The sequence below is a fragment of the Mus caroli genome, chromosome 18, assembly GCF_900094665.2.
Source record: "Mus caroli chromosome 18, CAROLI_EIJ_v1.1, whole genome shotgun sequence".
Classification (NCBI taxonomy): Eukaryota; Metazoa; Chordata; class Mammalia; order Rodentia; family Muridae; genus Mus; species Mus caroli.
The window spans coordinates 85,062,396-85,085,596 of NC_034587.1; the positions used below are offsets into that span (position 1 = coordinate 85,062,396).

General features: G+C 37.6%; 1 protein-coding gene across 1 annotated transcript in view; it reads left to right on the forward strand.

The window, feature by feature from the left end:
* Nucleotides 1-23,201, forward strand: part of Rttn (rotatin) — a 149,999-nt gene that overhangs the window by 32,750 nt on the left and 94,048 nt on the right. The window contains exons 12-21 of the mRNA XM_021150514.1: nt 3,123-3,335; nt 4,738-4,850; nt 6,833-6,959; nt 8,357-8,482; nt 8,939-9,055; nt 11,312-11,451; nt 14,229-14,400; nt 15,794-15,893; nt 21,778-21,866; nt 22,848-22,965. Coding sequence (XP_021006173.1) covers nt 3,123-3,335; nt 4,738-4,850; nt 6,833-6,959; nt 8,357-8,482; nt 8,939-9,055; nt 11,312-11,451; nt 14,229-14,400; nt 15,794-15,893; nt 21,778-21,866; nt 22,848-22,965 — 1,315 coding nt within the window. The remainder of the gene's footprint in view (nt 1-3,122; nt 3,336-4,737; nt 4,851-6,832; nt 6,960-8,356; nt 8,483-8,938; nt 9,056-11,311; nt 11,452-14,228; nt 14,401-15,793; nt 15,894-21,777; nt 21,867-22,847; nt 22,966-23,201) is intronic.

The window sequence follows — 23,201 nt, forward strand, 5'->3', positions numbered from 1 at the left end:
CCCCCCCCCCCCAATGTGTTCTGCTCTGCTCTAGACAGCTTTTTCTTGCTATTCTAAAAACTCTCTGGTAGAGACAGCTCTCTCTGCTAGTTAAAATTCTAAAAGCTATATAGACAAGATAGCTTATGGCTTTTCTGACCAAAGTCAGGAAAGCTGCTATAAAAAATTATTGGATCTTATGACCAAGTCAGAAATCCTGTTAAGAAATAGTTCTTGAAAAGCTGTGTTGCTCTCCAGACAGTTCTGTAGAGAATAAAAATCTAAAAAAGAACTGCTATCTTTTTTGCTAGCTCATTTCCTTCAGACCAAAAGCCCAGTTTTTTAATTTATATACCAATTCAGTTATTTTTTCCATGTTTCCCTGATTTTCTTTATTTTTATTTAATTTTATTTATTTTACTTTACATCCCACTATCAGGACCTCTCTCCCCTTCAATACCACCCTCACACAGTTTTTCCTCCAATTCCTTTCTTCACCTATCTATACACTATACCTTCCAACCCACCACATCAATTTACTGCAGTATAAGGTACAAATTGTCCCTGTTAGGGGAATGGGATCTGCAGGCAGCCAGGCAATAGATTCAGGAACAGCCCCTGTTACATATGTGCAGGGTGTCTAGGTCCATCCTGTGCTCGCTCTTTGGTTGGTGGTAGGTTTTTGACTGTTGCATTGATATTATTGACTTTCAGTTTATGTCCTATAATAATAATTATTTTTGTAAAACATTGGTTCTCCCATTAAGTTTTAGATGATTACATTTGTTCCATGATTCTTTTATTTAGAGCATTTCTGGAGACTGTTTTGCCATTGCAAACTTCCTATTCACTACATTCTCATTTATTTATTTATTTTTGATTTTTGATTAGATGTTTTCATTACGTCATTGCAAATTTTATCCCCTTTCCTCATTTCCCCTCCAAAAACTCCCCTATCCCATCCCTCCTCCCCCACTAACCCACCCACTCCTGCTTCCCTGTCCTGGCATTCCCCTACATTGGGGTATCGAGCCTTCATAAGACCAAGGGCCTCTTCTCCCATTGATGTCCCACAAGGCCATCCTCTGTTACATATGTGGTTGGAGACAGGGGTCCTTCCATGTGTACCCTTTGGTTGGTGTTTAGTCCCTGGGAGCTCTGGGGGTATTGGTTGGTTCATATTGTTGTTCCTCCTATGGGTCTACAAACCCCTTCAGCTCCTTGGGTCCTTTCTCTAGCTTCTCCATTGGGGACCCTGTGCTCAGTCGAATGGATGGCTGTGAGCATGGATTAATTAACATTAACAGGGAGGACATTACCTCAGAGGAATGTGAAAATATGAACATTATTATACAAACAATCCTTACTCCCACAGCAGCCATGGATACTCGTGGAGGCTCACATTGTGCCCTCTCAGGGGCAGGAGCTATATCACCATGTCATTCTATCCATACTTGGGCCAGGCTCTGCATCAGGTCATTTATTGTATAGGAGCATCATGTAAGAGGAAGCCTTCATTGAAGAACTGCCTCCATCAGAGTGGCCTATGGGCAAGTCTGAGGTGGCATTTTTTTGACAGATAATTGTGTGGGAGAGCCTAGTAAGTGGACCATGCTATCTTTGGGCAGGTGGTCCTGAGGTGTAAAGGAATGAAACTGAGCAAGGCGCAGAAATCGAGCTATTAAGTAAGATTTATTGTTGGTTTCTGCTTCAGTTTCTGCCTTCAGGTTCTTGCCTTGAGTTCCTGCCTGGGTTTTCTTTGGTGATAGATATAACTGGTAAGCCAAACAAACCCATTCCTTCCTAAATTAGATTTCGTCATGGTGTTTATCACAGCAATAGAATGTAAACTAGGAAACTCTGATGTCACCTTACAGAGATGCTTTATTGTTTTAAAGTAGTAGCACTTCTGTTATCCATGCCATATAATGTTTCTTTATCTTTCTTATCCTGATTTATTTTTTTATTAGTACTTCTAACCACATCTGACATCTTGTGAATGTAGTATTTACTTTCTTCCTTCTTCTGTGGAATGTCAGCTTCCAATGAAGCAGAGATTTTGTTTTGCTTTCTGCTATGTCCTCAGGATCTGGTATAGTGCCTGGCACACAGAGCTGCAGAGAGGAGGTTCAGTTAATATTTGTTGAGTGATTTGTAGGTGAGCAGATATATAGTTTTTCTCTCTTTCTTTTTCAGTAAGAACATTACTAACAAAACAGTGAGGGTCTCATGACTTTCTTATAGCTGCTCTCTTACATGTCTTAGTTTTTCAGTGGTTTTAACCTAAAATTTGATTTCTTTGTCTTTTTTGATCTTTACTGGCAACTCTTTTAAGGGCATTATTGCTTAACTGATTTATATCTTAATATTAGACTTTCAGGCAGTTGATGATTATTGTTAAAATAGGATGTCAATGAAATAAGTCATGATTACTTTCAGAAATAAAGACAATATTAAGCCTGTTGAATGATTTTTCTTTAACTTTGACTAAACTACATTTTATTTTTTAATTAATACGTAGAATCTTACCAGGGAACTATAATAATTAGGATTAGTTCTAGTTTTAGATTCATTGACTTTGATTATAAAATATATTTTAATGTAAAACAATAGAATAGGTCTGCCTTCTGTAAGTTTTCTGAAATGATTTGAAATGTTATGTTGAATTCTTTAAAGGAGAACACAAATCAATTTCTGCTCAAATAAATTAAGTTGGAGTTGAATTAGTGTTGTACTGTTTCATGTGTCGTTATTAATCCCTGCATTGCATGCTTATATATGTCAGAGAAAGTGTTTCTGTCCTCAGGAGTGTGTTGGCTTCATTCTTTACTTCATAGAAAAGGTGTAAACAAGAGACAGCAACTAGAGGGAGAGTAATTCTGGGTCTAAGAGGATGAAAGTAACCAATCTCCCAGACTGGGACAAGGAGGCCATATTTGGACTTGAGACATTTTGGGCAGAGAGAAATTGAATTGAAGAAAACATGATATGTTGATGTGATGGAACATACAACTTTCTTGTGAAAAAACCCCATAGATTTTTGATAGAGAATTAATAAGATAGGCTCCACTAACATTATAGTATACAGTTTTTTTAAAACAAATATTAGAAAATATTAACTTAAAATTTTTTTCTTCATCAAGGCGAGTGAGTTTTTGCCAGAGTCCATGTCAGCAGCATTATTTTTTGTCTCCTTGGACATGCCTATTTCTTTGGAATATCCAGAGATTCATGACACAGTTGTGGCTTATTTGGAACAGCTGGATTCTGAAAATTACAGCATTTATAAGCGAACTGCAGAGGCTGTTTATTCAATTGAATGCACCTGTAACTTCCTATCTGATGTGGGGAAAGAGGTAAAATATTTTAAAAATAATCCCTTAAATCTTTTTCCTGAAGTGTCTAGAAAATCTAACTTACAGAGTTCCAACTGATAGGTATACAACAAGTGAATTGGTTGTTGATATGTGATAAAAATATCATACATTTTGACTGGAGTAGTCTCTAGTCTGATTAAAATAAAGATATAATTTGTACAAAGGTAACACCGGCACATTAGGGTTCTGAATAGTGTATTCTCATAGAATTAGCCGTTTTAGAAACTTATAACTATTCTGTCTTACACATAAGAGCAAGTACTTGTATCAATGTCTCACATTTTGGGAACTGAGTGATGACTGATTTCATCAGAATTATGAGAGGTATGTTAATGCACGCTTAGAGACTCATAGATAAAATTTTGTTGTAATCTTTTATGACATTTACTACATGTCTTCATGAAGAACCTGATATTTTTGTAGCTGTTAATTACAGTCTTGAGTTATTTTTTGTAAGATAGTGGGTATCTTGAGGGATAGTATTGAAGCAGTAATTATTACCATTTATCTCATTTAAACTACTTACTATTGAAATATAACATATTATACTGAAAGGCTAGTGGATCCCAGAGATGGGTTCCAGAGATGGCAATGCCTTGAGTAGAGGTATATGTAGCATCTGAGTATCAAAATGGACCCTGAAGAGTAAGCACACAATTCTTATTTTCTTTTGAAGTATTGCTGAACTTCATGTTTATAATTTTTCTTTATTCACTATACATTTTTTCTTTTTCTTCTTGCTCTGTTAACACATTCCCCCATGCTGGGGATAGAAGCTCAGGCCTCTTATTTGTTAGGTAAGCACTTCACTGCTAAAGCTGAACTAAGCCTCCAGCCCTTTTGTTGACTTGAGTTTATTTTGTAGTCCTGGTGGGCCTTATACTTGACCCCCCCTTGACCCTCCTCAGTATCTGGGATGAAGGCCTGAGCTACTTGGCCTGGCCAATGCTTTTGTCACTTCTTGATGCCACTGGCTTCCAGTTTCTTCTTTTATAATTTTAAATTGCATCTTTAAGTATATTTAATATTTATTATTTTTTGTGCATTCTGGAGTCTTTTGACTGTGCATATATAGATGCCTTCTTGTTTCAAGAGCTTGTTAGGATGGTAGGTATCAAAATACACCAATCTTTTAGTCACAGAAGCCACAGGTGAGCAAAGGAAACCCAAATAAGGGACAGTCTCAGGTGACATTTCACTAGGATTTCCCCTATACTGCCTTCTGGATTGATATTTTTAGATTGATTTGTTAGAAAGTGGACTTAAACAAATGTGAATAGGGTCTCTCAATGGTTTAATTTCCTGAAAGTACTTAGTTAACTATGAGAATTTTATCCAATATGAATTTTATATTTCCTATCCTTTTTCTTTTTTATTGCAGGGAGAAAAGAATCTTCTAGAATTAGTGGAGCTGGCGGACCAAGCCTTGCGTAGCTTTTCTTATCATCAGCATTCTCCCCTAATAAAGGAATTCATCTGCATCTGTTCAAAGATGTAATAATTCCTTTTTAAGTGTTGACAGTATTAATATAGGGCAGTGTGTGTGTGTGCATGTGTGGGCATTGGATGTGGAGCATGCATGTACAAACTTTGGAAAGTAATAAGCATGAAAATGGGTGTGTAAACTTAGGAGTAATATAAATGAAGCTAGGGGCTGGAGAGATGGCTCAGTGATTAAGAGCACTGGTGCTCTTCCAGAGGACCCAGGTTCAATTTCTAGAACCCACAAGGCAGCACACAACTACCTGTAACTCCTATTCCAGGGGATCTGACACCCTCACACAGACCCATGCAGTCAAAGCACCAATGTACAAAAAATAAAAAATAAAAAATATATAAATGGAACATACCTTACACATTTTCTATTTTAATTTAAATCGCTTTATGGATCTCACTATTAAATTGTATTAGTTCATTAAATTGTATAGCTGCATTAAACTAGTTAGCTGCTTTATTCCAGAGACAATTTTTTTCTTTTTTTTCTTTTATTTTTTTGTTAGATATTTTCTTCATTTACATTCCAAATGCTATCCCAAAAGTCCCCTATACCCTCCCCCTGCCCTGCTCCCCTACCCACCCTCTCCCACTTCTTGGCCCTGGCTTTCCCCTGTACTGGGGCATATAAAGTTTGCTAGACCAAGGGGCCTCTCTTCCCAATGATGGCCGACTAGGCCATCTTCTGATTCATATGCAGCTAGAGACTAATTAGTTCATATTGTTGTTCCACCTATAGGATTGCAGATCCCTTCACCTCTTGNGTACTTTCTCTAGCTCCTCCAATGGGGGCCCTGTGTTCCATCCTATAGATGACTGTGAGCATCCACTTCTGTATATGCCAGGCACTGGCAAAGCCTCATACGAGACAGCTATATCAGGGTCCTTTCAGCAAAATCTTGCTGGTGTATGCAATCGTGTCTGCGTTTGGTGGCTGATTATGGGATGGACTCCCGGGTGGGGCAGTCTCTGGATGGTCCATCCTTTCGTCTTAGCTCCAAACTTTGTCCCAGAGGCAATTTAACAGTGTCATGCCCATAGTGAAAATGAGTAGTTCCTGGATTTGTGTGCATTTGTAACCATGTTTGTCAACTACTCAGTTATTAGTTATTAATAGTCAAAGGTGCTGGTTCACACTTACAGGCCTGGTGCTCAGGAAACAGAAGCAGGAGACTCACTTGCACTTAAAGTCATCACTCACTGCCTAGTAAGACCCAATCTCAAAAAAAAAAAAAAATTAAAGTTGATAGAAATAATTACCTAAGTTTAAGATTTCTTTTTATAAGTTTTATAAAATTATTAATTTTCTTAAGTGGATTTTTAGAAAGCATTATGCACTAGTTATTTTATATTAAGATATTGGGACAGATTCCTATAATAAACTCCATAATATGACAAACTCACTTTTGAGTTTTAGTTTTATTTACTTTTTTACTAATATGCATGTCTGTGTAATATGGGTGCACATACCACGGTGTGTGAAGCCAGGAAGACTGTTTTGAGGAGTAGATTCACTCTGTCTATAGGAGGACCTGGGAGTTGAACTCAGGTCATCAGATTTGTGTAACAAGTACCTCTATCCATGGAGCTATTTCACTGGATTATTTTTTAATAACAATTTGATTTATTATTTTTGTATGAGTTCTCACTAGGCAGCTTTGGGTAGCCTGGAACTTCCTATGTCGAGGGTAGAACTTAGTGCCTACCCCTGTTCCCTGAGTGCTGGACTTGGAGGCATGTGTCACCATGCCTGGCTGCAGGTGTGAGTTTTTAAGTATGTTTTCTTTTTGTATAATTTTTTTCTCTATTCCTTTAGAAAGAATTTTTTTTTTTTGCCTGAATTCATGCCAGTCTAGTTTATTCAAGATAGATGTCACTCAAAGGAACTAGAGTAGGAGGAGATCTTTTCCAACATGCTTTGTAGTCCTTTGCTTAGTAAATTGCTGACCTCGTATGTCTTGGCTGTTTTTCCTTTCTTCCAGCTGGAAATCTGCACAGGCTAGTCCATTACTCCAAGGAGAGAGTCAGAAGGTGTTTCTCCATATGCTGTCTCACCCATTGCCACAGGTGAAGGTGGAGACTTACCAGTGCTGCCTGGAGATTGTGAAGGTGGAATTTTTCTTCTGCTGTTTTTGTATTAGCTCTAAGAACTGTATTCCATAAGTAGATGGTAGTCATTAGTCAGCTCTGGGAAGGTTGCATTATAAATCTAACAACTCCAGTAAGTCTGATTGGGTGTGTCAAGTGTTTGTGTTCTGCCATTCTTAATTATGATCTGTTTTCACATTAATAAAAATACCGCAGTGACACAGACACCTCAGCTACTCTTGCTGTAGGTGACTCTTTCCATCCATGTAGAATATATGTTTACTGGAGACTCATGCCTTTATAAATAAAACGTATTATTGCTTGGTTTGTCTGCATATAGTTTCATATTATACATTTTTTTTTTTTTTTTGCCCAGTGTTTGGTTTTTCTGAAGGATGTGAGATCTATTTAGTTAATTCATCTTTACTGTTTTAAGTTGGGATTTACTTCCTTTTGCTTAATGATGAATTTAGGTTGAATCTCTTTTTTTACCAAACCAAGGTTGTTAATTCCCAGTGTTAGGATTTTTAATCCATGGTGCTCAGATGGCACTATGGCCATCTGAGATGATTTTTAAAGCTGTAATTTGGGTAGTACCATTTAGGAGATGGCCATAGAAGGCTTGTAGAAGGAATTATTACGTTTATGGATGAATAAATGGAAGCTCAGAATTGTGTGTGTCTTAAGGAAGTGACAGCTATTTTTCTTCATTAAGATTGAAGCCCTAGCTCCCAAGAGTTTGGAGTACTTATTTTAGCATTAAGTTAATAGTTAAAAAAATTATATGCATATAAGTATGTGAGATCACATGTATGTATTTTGACCTGTGAATTGTTACTAGTTGTAAGAAGAGAGTAATTTGCAATATAAAAGTTTAGGTTTGCGACTCAGTATTCCGTGTGCTTCCACTTACTGGGTTTACATACTCTCAATATTTCTGACCACTATTTTTCTCTCTCACATTGAACAGGTTCTAGGAAAACATTTTCCTTTATAATTGAGAAAGGGTTTATGTTTCTTTCTTTTGTATGCTTCATATATTCTCAATACACACCACTCTCTCCCTCCTTCCCTCTCTCCTTTCCTTCTTCCTTCCTTTTTTTTTTTTTTATTTGAATTTTGTTTTTCTTTCTCAAGCTGCAGTAAATCAAGTCACACATTAGGGTAGAGTTTTAGAGTTTTGTCATGTCTTTTATATCTGTTGACTTTGAAAGTTATGATTGTTTTTTATTTCTGAAGACTACTCATTGAACATTATATAGCCCATATAAACTTGAACAGTTGGGTAGAAAAATCTTACTAGATAAATAACCTTTTAATGATGTGAAAACTAACAGTGGAAACAAATTACAAACAGAAGAAAGAGTACTCTTAGAAATACTATTTACTAATTTCAAAATATTTGTATTATTTTACAGGAATGTTTAGGTGTCCATAATGTCACTAAACCTGTGTCTTCACTTTGTAGTGGAATTCATTTTCTGCTTCATCCAAAAGTTCTGTATGAAATCTCTGCATTTGGTATTCAAGAATCCAAAAATGAGGTATAATATGTTTAAAAATATGGACAAAAGATTACTCTACCAAGTCAAAGAAATGCTCTAATAAAACTGAACAGCTTGGTGAGAACAAGGGACATGTACATTTGGTATATTTGTTCAGTTCTGTTATTATTTATATAAAAAGATGTTAAAGAAGATGAGTGAACCAAAATACAGAATGTGCTTGATCTCATCAAATCAGATCAACAGTTTACTTATGATTACCTTTTATATGTAGGGACCTACAGAATAGTTGTTATTTCAGATTTATTGATGGGGTACAGTAATAGAAATTAGTAAGGGAGCAAATTCATTAGTACCAGAACATTGATGATATATGGAGAGAGGAACGCTTTAAGAAAGAGAGGTTGATTTTTCACCTTTTCAGATTTTATAAACAGGTCTGTGAGGGGACCTGGTGGGACATCTCATAGCTTGGCTGTGTCTCTTGTTGAGCAGGTGAATGCTGCTGCCAAGGCCATTCTGCTGTATCTGCTTCAGGGACGATTGATGATGACAGCTCTGACCTGGAACAAGTTTATCGAATCTCTTGCTCCTGTCATTCCAGTGCTACAGGTACTCTGTGCAATTCATTTTTTATGATACCATTTATCTTTGGCTGGTTGTCTGTGATTTAAAAGAATGCAAACAGCAGAACTGTCATATTGTGAGAAAAATGAAGTAGCGCTGTGAAGGCACTGAGGATAAGTGAGCAGGAAGTGTGTGGCTATCTTGTTCCTGGCAGAAGGTTAAACAAGGATAGCGAATTTGCCTGTGTATGCTTTACATACCTGGGTGGGAGGTCAGAAAGTATTGACTGTGCAAAATATAGTTCAACCTTTTATAAAGACTTTGAGGCAAAGCCAGTAGTCCTTGTTAAACAAACACTGCATAATTAGCTTGCCTCATGAATTCTATTTGTGCATGTATTTAATTAGAGTAATACTTTGAATAATGAGCTTGTAAGTACAAGACTTTCTTAAGCAGTCCTTTTTGGCATTGAATGAGGAAAGTTTAGGTTTCCATTTCCCTTGGATGGAAAGGTAGAGAGCTAGGACCCACAACCTTATTTATTTATTTTAATTAATTTTATTTATGTGTATATGTGTTTGTATGAGTGTATGCCATGTATGTGTGGGTATGCATGGAGACTGGAAAGAGGTGCCAGATCACTTGGAATTAAAGTGATAGTTCGTTATGAGCTGCCTGATGTGAGTGCTAGGAACTGAACTTCAGTAAGAAGTATTGATTACAGCTGAATCATATCTCTAGTCCCAGGTTTGTTTGGTTCTAAGTACATAATTATCTTTATCTTTAGAAACTGAACAACTGTCAAATTACTATAAAATATATTGTTTCCACGGTCAAAAGTTCACATTCAAAAATGTAATTGTTTTGAATGTGTTAAATATGATCCTATTTAAGTGTGCTGTTATGTGATAAGATACTCGAGTCTGAAAAATCTCATTGGGTTTCTTAAGGGTTCAAGTGGTTTGCCCAAGAAAGGAATAATCTGCAGCCGAGCCACTTGAAAGAAACGATCAGAATGTAGGGAAAGCTCTTGCCAAGTGCCATGAAGAAAAAAATGAGTTTTATCTATCTTTACCTTCCACATTTTCCTTTCCAGTTTTATTTTGTTGCTATAACAAGCGTCATGACCAAAAGCAACTTAAGGGAGGGAAGGGTTTTTGGCTAACACTTCCAGGTTCCAGCCCAACATCAAGAATAAGCCAGGGCAGGAACTCAAGCAGAAACCATGTAGGACTGCTGATGTGTGGCTCACTGTTGCACCCACCTGGGCCGGCAAGGAAGACACAACACGGTCGGATTCTTCTCAACAGCCTTTATTGCAGGAACGCCTCAATGCTGCTATGGGGACTCCGGGCACTTAGGGAGGTCTGCTTATAAGCACCCCAGCACAGGGAAAGGCTTCGTGTCCTCCTGGGATAGGTTGAACCGCTGTCACCTAATTAGCATGTACCCTCTTGGGAGGGGTTGGCGCCAGACTGGGGCTTATGCCTGCACAGTGGTGTTGTTTATGACAAAGGCACACTGGAAACAGGCACCATCTTAGAGTTGGCTTCCTACAGCTCACTCTGGGTAGCTCATGCTCATGCTCAGCTGTCTAGGACTAGTGCTACCCACAGTGGACTGGGCCCTCCTGCATCAGTTAACAATCGAGACAATCCCCACATACATACCTACAGGCAGATGTGGTCTATGTGGTCCTTTGATTCAGGCTTTCTTCTCTGATGACTCTAGGTTGTGTCAAGTTCTCAGTTAAAGCTTTTATGACATCTAAGAATGAGCTTCAGAAACATTCCCTATCCTCATTTTTATATGATCTACACTGCATTGTGTTACTTGATATAAAAATTATGTAGAAGAAATAGCTGTAATTCACTGGAGACAGACTACAGCTTCCTATGGATGATGGTTATGTGTTTCCAAAGGACACAGGTTTTAGCCCTTGAAGCTCACTGGTGTAGTTTTCCATATGGAGTTCCTATAGCTCTCCTTTGTTCTGTTTGAAGAGGGCTAAAGAACTGTCAAGTGTCTCAAGTATGGAGGTGCTACTGCTCAGATCTTGGAAAACAGACATATCAGCATATTTTCCTTAAAATATTTTAAATTTTATTTTACTTTTAATTCAGTTTTATTTCAGCTCCTAATCTCATATATGCTATTTTCAAAAGAAGCTCTGTTATTCAATTGACTTGAAAGGAATTAATGAATTGGCATGACATGTTGTATAGTTACTATTATTTTTCAGGTTGAAAACTTAATATGAGTAAAGCTAAATGATAATTTCTCTTACAAAACAATTCTTAGGGCTATGCTGATACAGAAGATCCCTTAGGCAACTGCATTCTCCTTCTAAGCAAAGTGAGCTCTGAGGCAGGAGAAGGCGCTCTCCCCTGCACTACCTGGCTGAAGTCTGTGCTACGACTTTTGCTAGTAAAAAAACCTTCGTGAGTACAATGTAATCTTTTGAATTAAAAAAAAAATTAAAGGAAGCATCCTAGGAGAATGTAGTAAATACATGAATCTGAAACAGAACTAGAGACCGGAAGGAAGGTGGCTCTGTGTCATTATTACCCTGGAGAACCAATCCATGTGTAAAAGTGAGCGTGCAAAGTTCTAAGCTGCTTTCCTGGGGTGCTTTAATCTTATTTAGTTTGTGATGTTACTTGTGAAAGCTAAAAGGAGCCCTTTTCTTGACCATCATTGGTGTGAATATCCTCTTTTTCTTCCCCTCTTATTCAGTGGAACACTGTTCCTTTATGTAGTTAACAGTGGATACATTTCGCCTCACTGAGAAGAGGAAGTTTAAAGTCAAGTAGTGATGAAGAGTGTTCAAGAACATAGGAAGAACAGTCTTTTTGATTTAACTAATTTATTTTAAAAATTTTATATATTTTATTCTATATGTATGGGTGTTTTGTCTGTACATATTTCTGTGTACCTCACCTGTGCCTGGTGTTAGATCACTTGGTACTGGAGTTAGGATGGTAGTGAGTCACTGTGTGGATTCTAGCAAGTGAACACCAGTCCTCTGTAAGAACGGCAAGTGCTCTTACCTGTTGAGCCATTTCTCTAGCCTGAGAAAATCTATAAAAAACTATTTTATTCATTTTTAATGAGGGGTATATACATTTATGTATCTATTTGTTGGTGCCCATGGAGTCCAGAGAGATACTGGATCCCTTTAGAGCTGGAGTTAAAGGCAGTTGTGAGCTGCCTGGCTTGAGTGCTGGAATCAAACTGTGTCCTATGGAACTCTTAACCTGTGCCCTGTGTGCTTTTAAACCTCTGACCCCTTGTCTAGTCACAGACATTTTCTTGAGAATAGATAATTTTGTTTTCCCCAGATGGTAAAGAAGTATGTGGAATAAAGCACTAAATGAATGAATGGAATTCTCCTCGGGGACTGGCTTCTTCGAGTATGCCAGTCCCTGGGAAGCACTAGCATTTATTGTTTTAGTACTGTACTCTTTCTCTTAACCAGCACCTGCATCTGATGAGGCAACATACAAGTATATTTGTTATTCTCTTAGGTAGATTGTGTTAGTTATTTTTGTGTATGCTCTGATAGAATACCTAACAAAAGCAACTATTTTTGCCTCACAGCTTAAGGTTACAGTCTCAGTCTTTCATAGAAGGGGAGGTATGTATGACATCAGGAGCTTGGAGCAGCTGACCACATAAGTAGTCAGCAAGGAGAGACAGAAGAATGCTGGTGCTTAGCTTAATTTCTTTTTATTACATCCATATCCACAGCATATGGGATGATACCATTCACAGTTAGGCTGGGGGCCTTCCCACCTTAGTAAAACCTTTTTTGGACATACCTTTATAAACATGTTAGAGATGTTTCTGTGGTGATTCTAAATTTAGGCAAGTTGACAGTGAAGATTAAGAAACATCACAGGGCCCAAGATCTCTAGTAAGCAAAGACTCAACAGATCCATGAACAAGGTCTGAACTCTCTTGAGTAAGAACTCACCATAGTTTAACTTAGTTATTTTCTTCATTGGGTTAATTTTATATTATCCCATCTATAAACTCAGTGAAGCTGGGAACCCTGTATACTGATTAATTTTATATCATTACAGAGTATATAAGTATAATTGAAAAAGTAGATAAATATTAGGATAATTGGATTCTGGCAGCCAATACTAAACCTAAAAACATAGCAAGTTTATATATTAGAAAGGAACATATGTAAAATCATGGTTTATTTTTCTCATCTCTGGCTTTTTTGTGGAGCTTTGAAACTCTCCCAAAATCCCAGCCTCTGCATAGATATCTTAGCTTGAGAAGAAAGGAACATGCAACAGCATTAGGTAAATGTATAAACCTTTCTTTCCTTCCTTTCTTTCTCTTCTTTCTTAGTTACTTTTCTCTAAGTGTGGCAATACACCATGACTGAGGCAACTTATAAAATAAAGCATTTAATTTGGCATTCATGATTCCAGAGGTTAGAGACCATGATGATTTTGGTGTTAAGTCTGGCAGTAGACAGGCAGTTGTCCTAAAGAGGCAGATGAGAGTTTACATGTGATCTACAATATGATGCTAGGTGAGGTGAGGGGAATATGTCACTCCCAGTGACACAACTCCTCTAACAAGACCACGCCTCCTAATCTTTCCCAAATAGTTCCACATGTTATAGACCAAGTATTCATTAATCTTTGGGGGCCATTATCATTTAAACCACCACATTCTACTCGATGGCCCCTATATGCTTTGTATCCATATAAAATGCATTTAGTTTAACTTCAGGAATCCCCGAACACTGTCACCAAATGTAGGCCATGCACTCAAATATATGAGCCTATGGGAACCATTCTTCAAACCACCATGTCTTGCAGGTTTATTTTTAGACTGGCTTTATCACTATGATACAGGGACAACTCAAACTCCTGTGTTTAATAGATCCTTTGTTACATCCGTGGGCCACAAGTAGGGGCCACAGATCTGACATGGAGATTAACCTGTGAAGTTGACTGTGTTTTTTTAGTTTCTGTGAGTCTACCCAATTGTTCTTATTAATTATTCTGAGTTTCTGATGTTATTTCATAAAACAGTATTGACTCTATGAAAATAGGTCTATATGAAAGTTTTTAGTAGAAACAGGAAAATATTAGTAATGGATATAAATATATGATAATTATGTATAATTTTAAGCCTGTTTATAGATATTTACATAATATAAAATATTGACTTAAATATCTTCTGTTTTTAGGGTTCGTTCACTAGCATTAAAACTTTTAACATTTCATCTTACCAGTGAAGAAGGGGCTGATAAAAAGCGCCCATTCATAGATGCTGGCGTTCTCTCCAGAGTTACTAATCTGTTTATTGTGAAAAAACCTATTGACCTTAAGTTGGATGACAGAAGAGAACTAGTTATTAAGGTAATTTTAACTTTTGAGTTTATTACTGTGTGGTAATTTGTCATATTTATGTAGCATGTATTTTATGTGGTGTTTTTCAGGTTGTGTGTGCATAGGAAGGGAGATGACTAATTTGGTGCTAGTTTCATGCAGTCTGTATTGATCTGGCTTCTGAATGTGTTTGTTTACTGGGCAGGTATCACTTGAGTGCCTGCTGTCTTCCAGGGATTATACCTTCTTTAACTGAGTGTATGTGCTGGAAATATAAGTTATTCCTGGATTATCTGAAATGCACTACACTTGAATACAGTGACAAGTTTTGTGATGAATTTTAATTTATTTTTCTAATAAAAAACTGTGAATATGTATGTATATGTACTTATGACTACAATGCCCAGTTGAAGGCAGAAGAGGGCATTGGAGTCCTTGGAGCTGGATTTACAGATGGCTGTAAGCCACTTGATATGGATGCTGGAGTTTGAACTCAGGTCCTTTGGAAGAATAGTATGTGCTCTTAGTCTCTGAATTATTTCTCCAGCCCTGTTGTTTAGTTTTTCAATTAATTTCTTAAAATATATAAGATTTTTCTGTGTGTGTTTGTGTTAGAGAGGAAAGAACTTATTTCATCTTACAGATTAGTACATCATCAGTAACTTAAAGCAGAAATCATGGATAAACATTGGTTATTAGTTGGCCCCCAGGGTCAAGTTCAGATATTTTTTTCTTATACAGTTCAGGCCCACCTTAGACATATACCACTCACAGTGGCCTGGGCCCTCAAGCATCAATTAGCAATTAAGAAAATGCTCCATAGACTTTCCTATAGCCAAATCTGATGGATGCAATTCCTCAAATGAATTTTCCTATTCTTTGGTGTGTCAAGTTGACAGCTGAGATTAACCACCACTGAATAGAATTTAGCAGAGGGTCCAAGAAACAATAATGTTGCTTTTGTTCTGTTTATATTGCTGTCCTTGCTATCTCACACTCTGGCTTTGAAGTAAGCCAATATGGCTGGTAAAACTATTGGATTTGTGTCCAGTGGCAGAGATGATTAAAGAAGAGGACCATGGGGTTTGCAGGAGCAAGAGAAAATTTTTTGAGTCATGGGTGTGAGTTGCTTTTCTTAGGTTAGTCTGGTATAGCATAGAGATGCTAGGAAACCTAGAAGTTTTCTATGTTATTTCTATGATTAATGAATGGCCTATGATTTTTAGCAATAATGTTCATTAAAAAGAGAAGCTTATTTGGACATCATAGTTGTTTCTTTTTAAGTTTCTCTATTAAGTAACACATCACTGTTACAAATTTACATATAAATGCTTATTTAAGTAACTTGACTGCAGGCTTTTGTTTTTATGGCATGAACTATAAAATTTTATTGGATTTGGAAAGTGTATTTTTTTTTTTTCAGTTGGAGACTGTTAAAAAGGTGTGTGAAATCTTCACCTCAGACGATGTTGATCTTGTTTTAAGAAAGTCAGCTGCAGAGCAACTAGCTGTGATAATGCAAGGTAATGAGGATTTTGTTTTGTTTTGTTTTGTTCTGTTCTGTTCTGTTTTGTCTTGTCTTTTTTTTTTTTTTTTTTTTTTTTTTTTTTTTTTTTTTTTTTTTTTTTTGTCTTGTTTTGTTTTATTTTTTTTGACAGTGATTGTTGCTCACCTTGGATTTGAGATTGCTGTTTAGTAGTCTTGGTTATCAGATGGCTGTTCATAGGCCAGCTCTAGCCTCTGACTTACTTTAACCTTGAAGATAAGAGTGCCTTTTTATGTTTGGAATTGTTAAAACCAAGATTCAAGAATGTGTGATCGACCTTACATGTGATACTTACTACTCAGTTTTTCACAAAAAGTTTGCTTACTTGTCAATGTGTTTCCATATGAAGTTGAGAATTGTTCTTTCCATGTCTGTAAAGAATTGTGTTGGAATTTTGATGGGGATTGCATTGAATCTGTATATTGCTTTTGGTAAAATGGCCATTTTCACAATGTTAATCCTACCAGTCCATGAGCATTGGAAATCTTTCTGTCTTCTGAGGTCTTCTTTGATCTATGGAATGCCATTTGGGGGCATAATCAAATTATCAAATATACTATAAAATATTAATAAAATTATGAGTGTAAAGTTTCATATATATTTAAAATTTATTGGTATATGGTAATTTTTATTTGTACCTGTTGCTCAGAGAAGTGAATCAAACAGTACTTTTGGGTAAGACTGAAAAGAAATCATTGTGGGCTAGAGAGATGACTCAGTGTTTAAGAACACTTACTGTTCTTGCAGAGCACCTGGGTTAGGTTCCCAGCCCAAACATCCATAAATCCAGACCCTGTGGATCTAATGCCTTTTGTGTTCTCAGGGCACTGACTGTTGGTATACAACATATAGTTGGCATATATATACATATGCCAACTATATGTTGTGTGTGTGTATATATATATATGCATATATATATATATGCCAACTATATGTTGTGTGTGTGTATACACACACACACACACACACACACATACACACACACACACTTTCAGACAAAACACCCATACACATAAAATAAAAAAATGTGCATGGTAATCATGTATATGTATGGCCCATTGTTTAAAAAGAGTATGTGTGTGGTTTAAAAATAAACTAGAGAAAAACACTGTTTGCTTTGTTTGTACTATTACTACTGTATAGGCTTCCAGTATTTGTTAGTATTTAAATTTTCCTCATCATTGATATGCACTTTAATGTTTCCAAAAAAAAAAAGAAAAGCTAATTTTCATTTATATACTGAAAATACATTTGGTAAGTATTCCACAGTTACCCTGAGATTATTGGACCCTGGGGTAAGAGGATAGTTTGAAAATGCATAACAGCGTATTTCTGGTTTTTTTTTTTTATTTCAGTTTTTATTTTCTTGATTGAGACATAATCCAGCTAAAATATTGTCTAAATACCCAAGTAGACACTATAAATAAAGGCATGTAGGTGGCCACAGGTATAAGAAAACATATTTTTCACCACTAATTATTATAGGAGTATAAATCAAAAACACATACTAGTTAGAATGTCTGCTATCACAAAGAGAAAAACAAACAAACAAACAAAAACAAAACAAAACAAAATACCTACTGTCAAGGTTGGGGGCAAAACAGGAGCTCAGTCTCCACCTTTTATGCTACTGATAGGGTAGTGTAGCCCTTATGGAAAACAGTATGCAAGCTCCTTAAAGACTTCAAAACTGGACTGCTATAGTATCTAGCTAGCTCATCATTGGGTATATAGCCAAAAAATAAGAAATGATCATCTTGGAGAAACATTGCATGTGGTGACTAGTTTTATATCAGTTTGACACAAACTAAAGTCATCTGTGAGGAAGGAACCTCAATTGAGAAAATACCTTCATATAATCTGGCTGTAGGAGATTTTCTTAATTAATTGATGTGTGAGGGCCCAGCCCACTGTAAAGAGTGCCATCTCTTGCCTGATAGTCCTGGATTTTATGAGAAAGCAGACTGAGCAAGCTATAAGGAGCAGTTGAGAAAGCAGTAACCCTCCATAGTCAGCTCTTGCCTCCAGGTTCCTATCTTGTTTGAATTCCTGTCCTGGCTTCCTTCATTGTTGAACTACAATGTAGAAGTATAAGCCAAATAAAGCTTTTCCTCCCCAACTTACTTTTGTTCATGATGTTTTATCACAACAATAGTAACACTAGACATTGCTCTGTGTTTCATGTAACCCTGTTCAGTGCCCTGTCTGTGGTTTTAATGACAGTAATATAGATTGTAGAAAATAGGCTCTAAAAATGTGGAAGCTTGGCATGACACCCATGATCACAAGTCTCAGAAGGCTGAGGCAGAATGATTCTGTGAATAGCCTGGGTATAAAGAGACCATACCTCAAAAATCTGGAAAGAAGGAACTGGGTATGGTGGTACACACCTGTTATCCCAGTTCTTAGGTCTTGGAGACCTGAGGATCCAGAGTTCAAGGTCATCCTTAGCCACAGGATAAGTTCAGTCCAGCCTGGCCTGCCTGTAGCCCTGCTTCTAGGGCTATTGCATGAATGAATAGATAATTTTGGTTAAAAATTGAAGAACTTTTTTTAGGGTATTACTTCAATATTACTAACATTTCAAAAGTAGAGTTTGAAAATACCCTGTATTGTGGTTACTGGAAATTCACTTTTTAAAGACTAGCAATAAAGCTAGTTATAATGATAGTATTAAGATGCCTGTGATTTTTATTAGTGATAATAGAGGAGAAAATTTGCATGTAAATTATTTGCCAATATTTGTCACAAATCTAGTGTTTCTGGCTCTAGTAACATCTGTGTGTACATCTGTGTTGTGTGTGTACAAAATTCTTAAAATTTTTTCTACACATTCTAATATTTGAATATATGCTTACATTTTTCAGAAATATATAGTACATTAAAGATTTCTTTTTATATTTCCTATTAATAACTTGAGAGTGAAAATCATTTATTAGTAGACTGATGTTCATGTTCAACCCATATCTATATATTAGTGGAGGCTTTTTTGAAGTAAACTATTTGGGAAAGAGAAGAAATAAAAAAATATATAGAAAAAATTTACCATGTAGAGTTAAAATAATTCATTTGCATTCTTAAAGTACTAGTTCTACTTAGTATTTATGTTTGTTAGTTTTTTAAAATTTGATATTCTATTTGTTTACATTTCAAATGTTATCCCCTTTCATGGTTTTCCCTCTGCAAACCCCCTGTCTCATCCTCCCTTACCCTGCTTCTATGAGGGTGCTCCTCCACCCACCCTTCCACTCCCTCCTCACTACCCTAGCATTCCTCTACACTGGGGCATCAAGCCTTCACAGGACCAAGGACCTCCCCTCCCATTGATGTCAGATAAGGCCCCTTCAGCTCCTTCAATCATTCCCCTAACTCCTCCATTGTGCTCCCTGTGCTCAGTCAGATGGTTGGCTGCCAAATGAGCATCTGCATCTGTATTGGTCAGGATCTGCCAGAGCCTCTCAGGAGACAGCTGTATCAGGCTCCTGTTAGCAAGCACTTCTTGGCACCACTTCTTGGTGTCTGCACGTGGGATGGATCTCCAGGTGGGCAATCTCTGGATGGCCTTTCCTTCAGTCTCTGCTCCACTCTTTTTTCCTGTATTTCCTTTAGTCAGGAGCAATTTCTGGATTAATGTTTTGAAGATGGATGGGTGGCCCCATCCCTCAACCAGGGGACCATGCCTAACCCCTGGATATGGTCTCTACAGGTTCTCCCTCCCCTTTGTGGGATATTTCAGCTAATGTCATCCCCGTGCCATTCTGGGAGGCTCTTGCTTTTCTGCCATCTGGGACTTTCTGAAGTTGGGAATCTTCACTTTCTTCTAACCTGTTATCTTTAGGTTTGGTCTTCTTATTCTGTCCTGGATTTCCTGGATGTTTTGAGTTAGGAGCTTTTTGCATTTTGCATTTTCTTTGACTATTTTCTATGGTATCTTCTGCACCTGGGATTCTCTCTTCTATCTCTTGTATATCGTTGATGATGCTTGCATCTATGACTCCTGATCTCTTTCCTAGGTTTTCTATCTCCAAGGTTGTTTCCCTTTGTGATTTCTTTATTATTTCTATTTCCATTTTTAGATCCTGATGGTTTTGTTCAATTTCTTCACCTGTTTGGTTGTGTTTTCCTGTACTTCTTTAAGGGATTTTGTGTTTCTTCTTTAAGGGCTTCTAACTGTTTACCTGTGCTCTCCTTTATTTCATTAAGGGAGTTATTTAAGTCCTTCTTAAAGGCCTCTATCATCATCATGAGATGTGATTTTAAATCAGAGTTTTGCTTTTCTGGTGTGTTGGGGTATCCATGGCTTGCTGTAGTAGGACGACTGGGTTCTGATGATGCCAGGTAGCCTTGGTTTCTGTTGATTATATTCTTGCATTTGCCTCTTATCTATGTTGTTAGCTGGTCTTGCTGTCTCTGATTGTGGCTTGTTCCTCCTGTCAGCCTGTGTCAGCACTCCTGGGAGACCAGCTCTCTCCTGACTAGATTTGGGTATGAAGAGCTGTGGTACAGAGACAGCTCCAGGCACAGATGGAAACCAGAAGGATCCTCTGTTTGTTAGTTTTTATAGTTTTATTTTTTAATTCAATTTTTAAAATTTTATTTACTTATTTATACATTTATACATTTTATATTTATATTAAGCACTGTCCCCTTCTTTCCCTCACAGAGACCCTCCCCCCATCTCTCTCCCATTCTCTTCTTAGAGGGTGGGGTCCTGCTGGGTATCCTTCCACCTTGGTGCATCAAGTCTTTGCCAGGGTACTTGCATCCTCTTTGACTGACTGCCAGACAAGGCAGCCCTGTTGGAATGAATACCTCAGTCAGGCTACAGCTTTAGCAATAACCATCCCCTCACTCCCCCATCTCCCAAGTGCTCCAGTTGTTGGGAGACACACATGGAGACTGAGCTGCACTTCTGCTACCTATGTGCCAGGGACCTCAGTCCATCCTGTGTATGCTCTTTGGTTGGTGGCTCAGTCTCTGAGACCTCTCAGGTATAGGTTAATTGACTTTGTTGGTCTTCCTGTGGGGTTCTCTCCCTCTCCAGGGTCTTCAATCCTTCCCACAACTATTTCATAAGAGTTCCCGACCTCCATCTAATATTTGGCTATGGGTATCTGCATCTGTTTCAGTCAGCTTGTAGATGGAGCCTCTTAGAGGATAATCATGCTAGGCTCCTGTCTGCAAGCATAACAGTATCATTAATAATGTCAGGGCTTGGTATTTTCCTGTGGGATGGGTCTTAAATTGGGCTGGTTAATGGTTGGCTATTCCTTCAGTCTCTGCTCCATCTTTGTCCCTGCATTTCTTTTAAACAGGATAAATTTGGGGTCTAAAATTTTGTTGGTGGGTTGGTGTCCTTATCCCTCCACTGAGGGTCCTGCCTGTTTTCAAGAGGTGTCCTCTTCAAGTTCCATGTTCCTACTCTTAGGCATCTTGACTAATTTCACCTGCACTGACTTCTGGGAGCCTCCCCCATCTCAGGTCTCTGGGGCTTCCTAAAGATTCACCCTAGCCCCCGACCCCTGGTAGCTGCAGATTTCCATTCATTTCCCTGGCCCTCTGGGTCTCTTTGCACACCTGACTCTGCCTTCTCCAACCCCATTCCTCTCCCCCTCCCCTTTCCCAACACTTTCCTTTCTCCCTCTGCCTCTTCATCATGGGAATAGAAGCCAGATTTGCATGTAACTTACATGTTTTCACAGTGTACAGATTCATAAAAATACTTTGTCTTCTAATTTCAGCCTTAGGTATACCCTATTTATAGTAGCTAGAAATTTGTGTGCATAACTGTCTCATATATTTCAAAATGTTTTTTAAGGTACAAAACACTTAGTTAACTTTTAATACTGTTTTGCCTGTAGATATTAAAATGCACACAGTGGTGGAAAAGTTATGCTTAGTTGAGAAGATTATTGGATATTTGAATGAATTCGTGGGTCTTGATGGTGAGGTAAGACAATAAAATTTGGACATTTATTATAGGATAACTTTTTTGTAAAATGAGTTTATTTCTTCATACCTCTGTGGGGTGTGTTTGTGCATGTGTGTGTTTGTGTATGCATGTTTTCTGTGGTGTGTGCATGCAGGTGTACTTGCCTGTGCATAGATGTGTGGAGGCCAAAAAGTGAAATTGGATATCTTTTTCTTTCTCTCTTCATATTATTTTTGAGGTAGGGTTTTTAATTGAACCTGTAATTAACTCAGGGTTTTTGTGGGGCTAGCTGCTTAGGAGTACCCAGAATCCATCTGTCTTCATCCACCAAGTTCTGGTTTACTATACTGAGATTGTTCATGGATGCTTGGGATCATATCCAGGTTCTTCTGCTTGCAAAGCAAGTAATTTCCCCACTGTGCCATGTCTCCAGCCCAGTAGGTTGATTTAATTTGTTTGGAACTGAATTTAGAGAGGATTTTTAGCCTCAAAAGGGATGCCCACTCATTTCTTTCTTTTTTATTTTTATTTATTTATTTTATTTCTAGATAAGGTTTGTAAAGGAGAACTAAGCTTAGTTTTATAACCAGAAGTCTATTTAATGTTGCTTTTATTTTTAAGTAATTTTTAAAAATTAAAATAATCACTCATTTATGGGTATAAAGGTTTCCTGAATGTATGCCTGTGCATCATGTGCATGCCTGGTGCCTATGAAGGCCAGAAGAGGGCACTGGATTCCCTAGAAGTGGAGTTAGACACAGTGGAGAGCCACCCTATGGGTGCTACGAACTGAACTTGGTTCCTCTGCAAGAAGAGACAGTGCTCCTTAACCACTGAGCCATCTCTCCAGCCCAATGTTTAAAGAAACTCTTTAAAACATATTTAACTCTTTAAAAACATAATATTTAATATCTTTTCATTTTAGTTTCATATAATTTAATGAGAAAGCAGTTTAAACTTAGATAATGTGGTATATTTTATCTCTTTTCTTGCTGGCAGGTTATAGAATGCTTGATTCAGCCATGCCTCACACTCCTGAGGAAGGTTTTGTACGCTGACCCAGTTATCCGTGTTTCCTTGTCACAGCAGGCCTCTCTCTTGACCCTATTACTCAGAGGTGAGTAAATAGTGCCTGAAGGACTCCATATGTAGCCTTATGTGTTCATCCTCCAACTGGAGTTAAAAGTGACTTCCCATTGTAGTAAATGTAGCTGCTTATTAAACTGAAAAAGTACTCTTGAAAAATACTTAATGCGGGGCTGGTGAGATGGCTCAGTGGGTAAGAGCACCCGACTGCTCTTCCGAAGGTCCAGAGTTCAAATCCCAGCAACCACATGGTGGCTCACAACCATC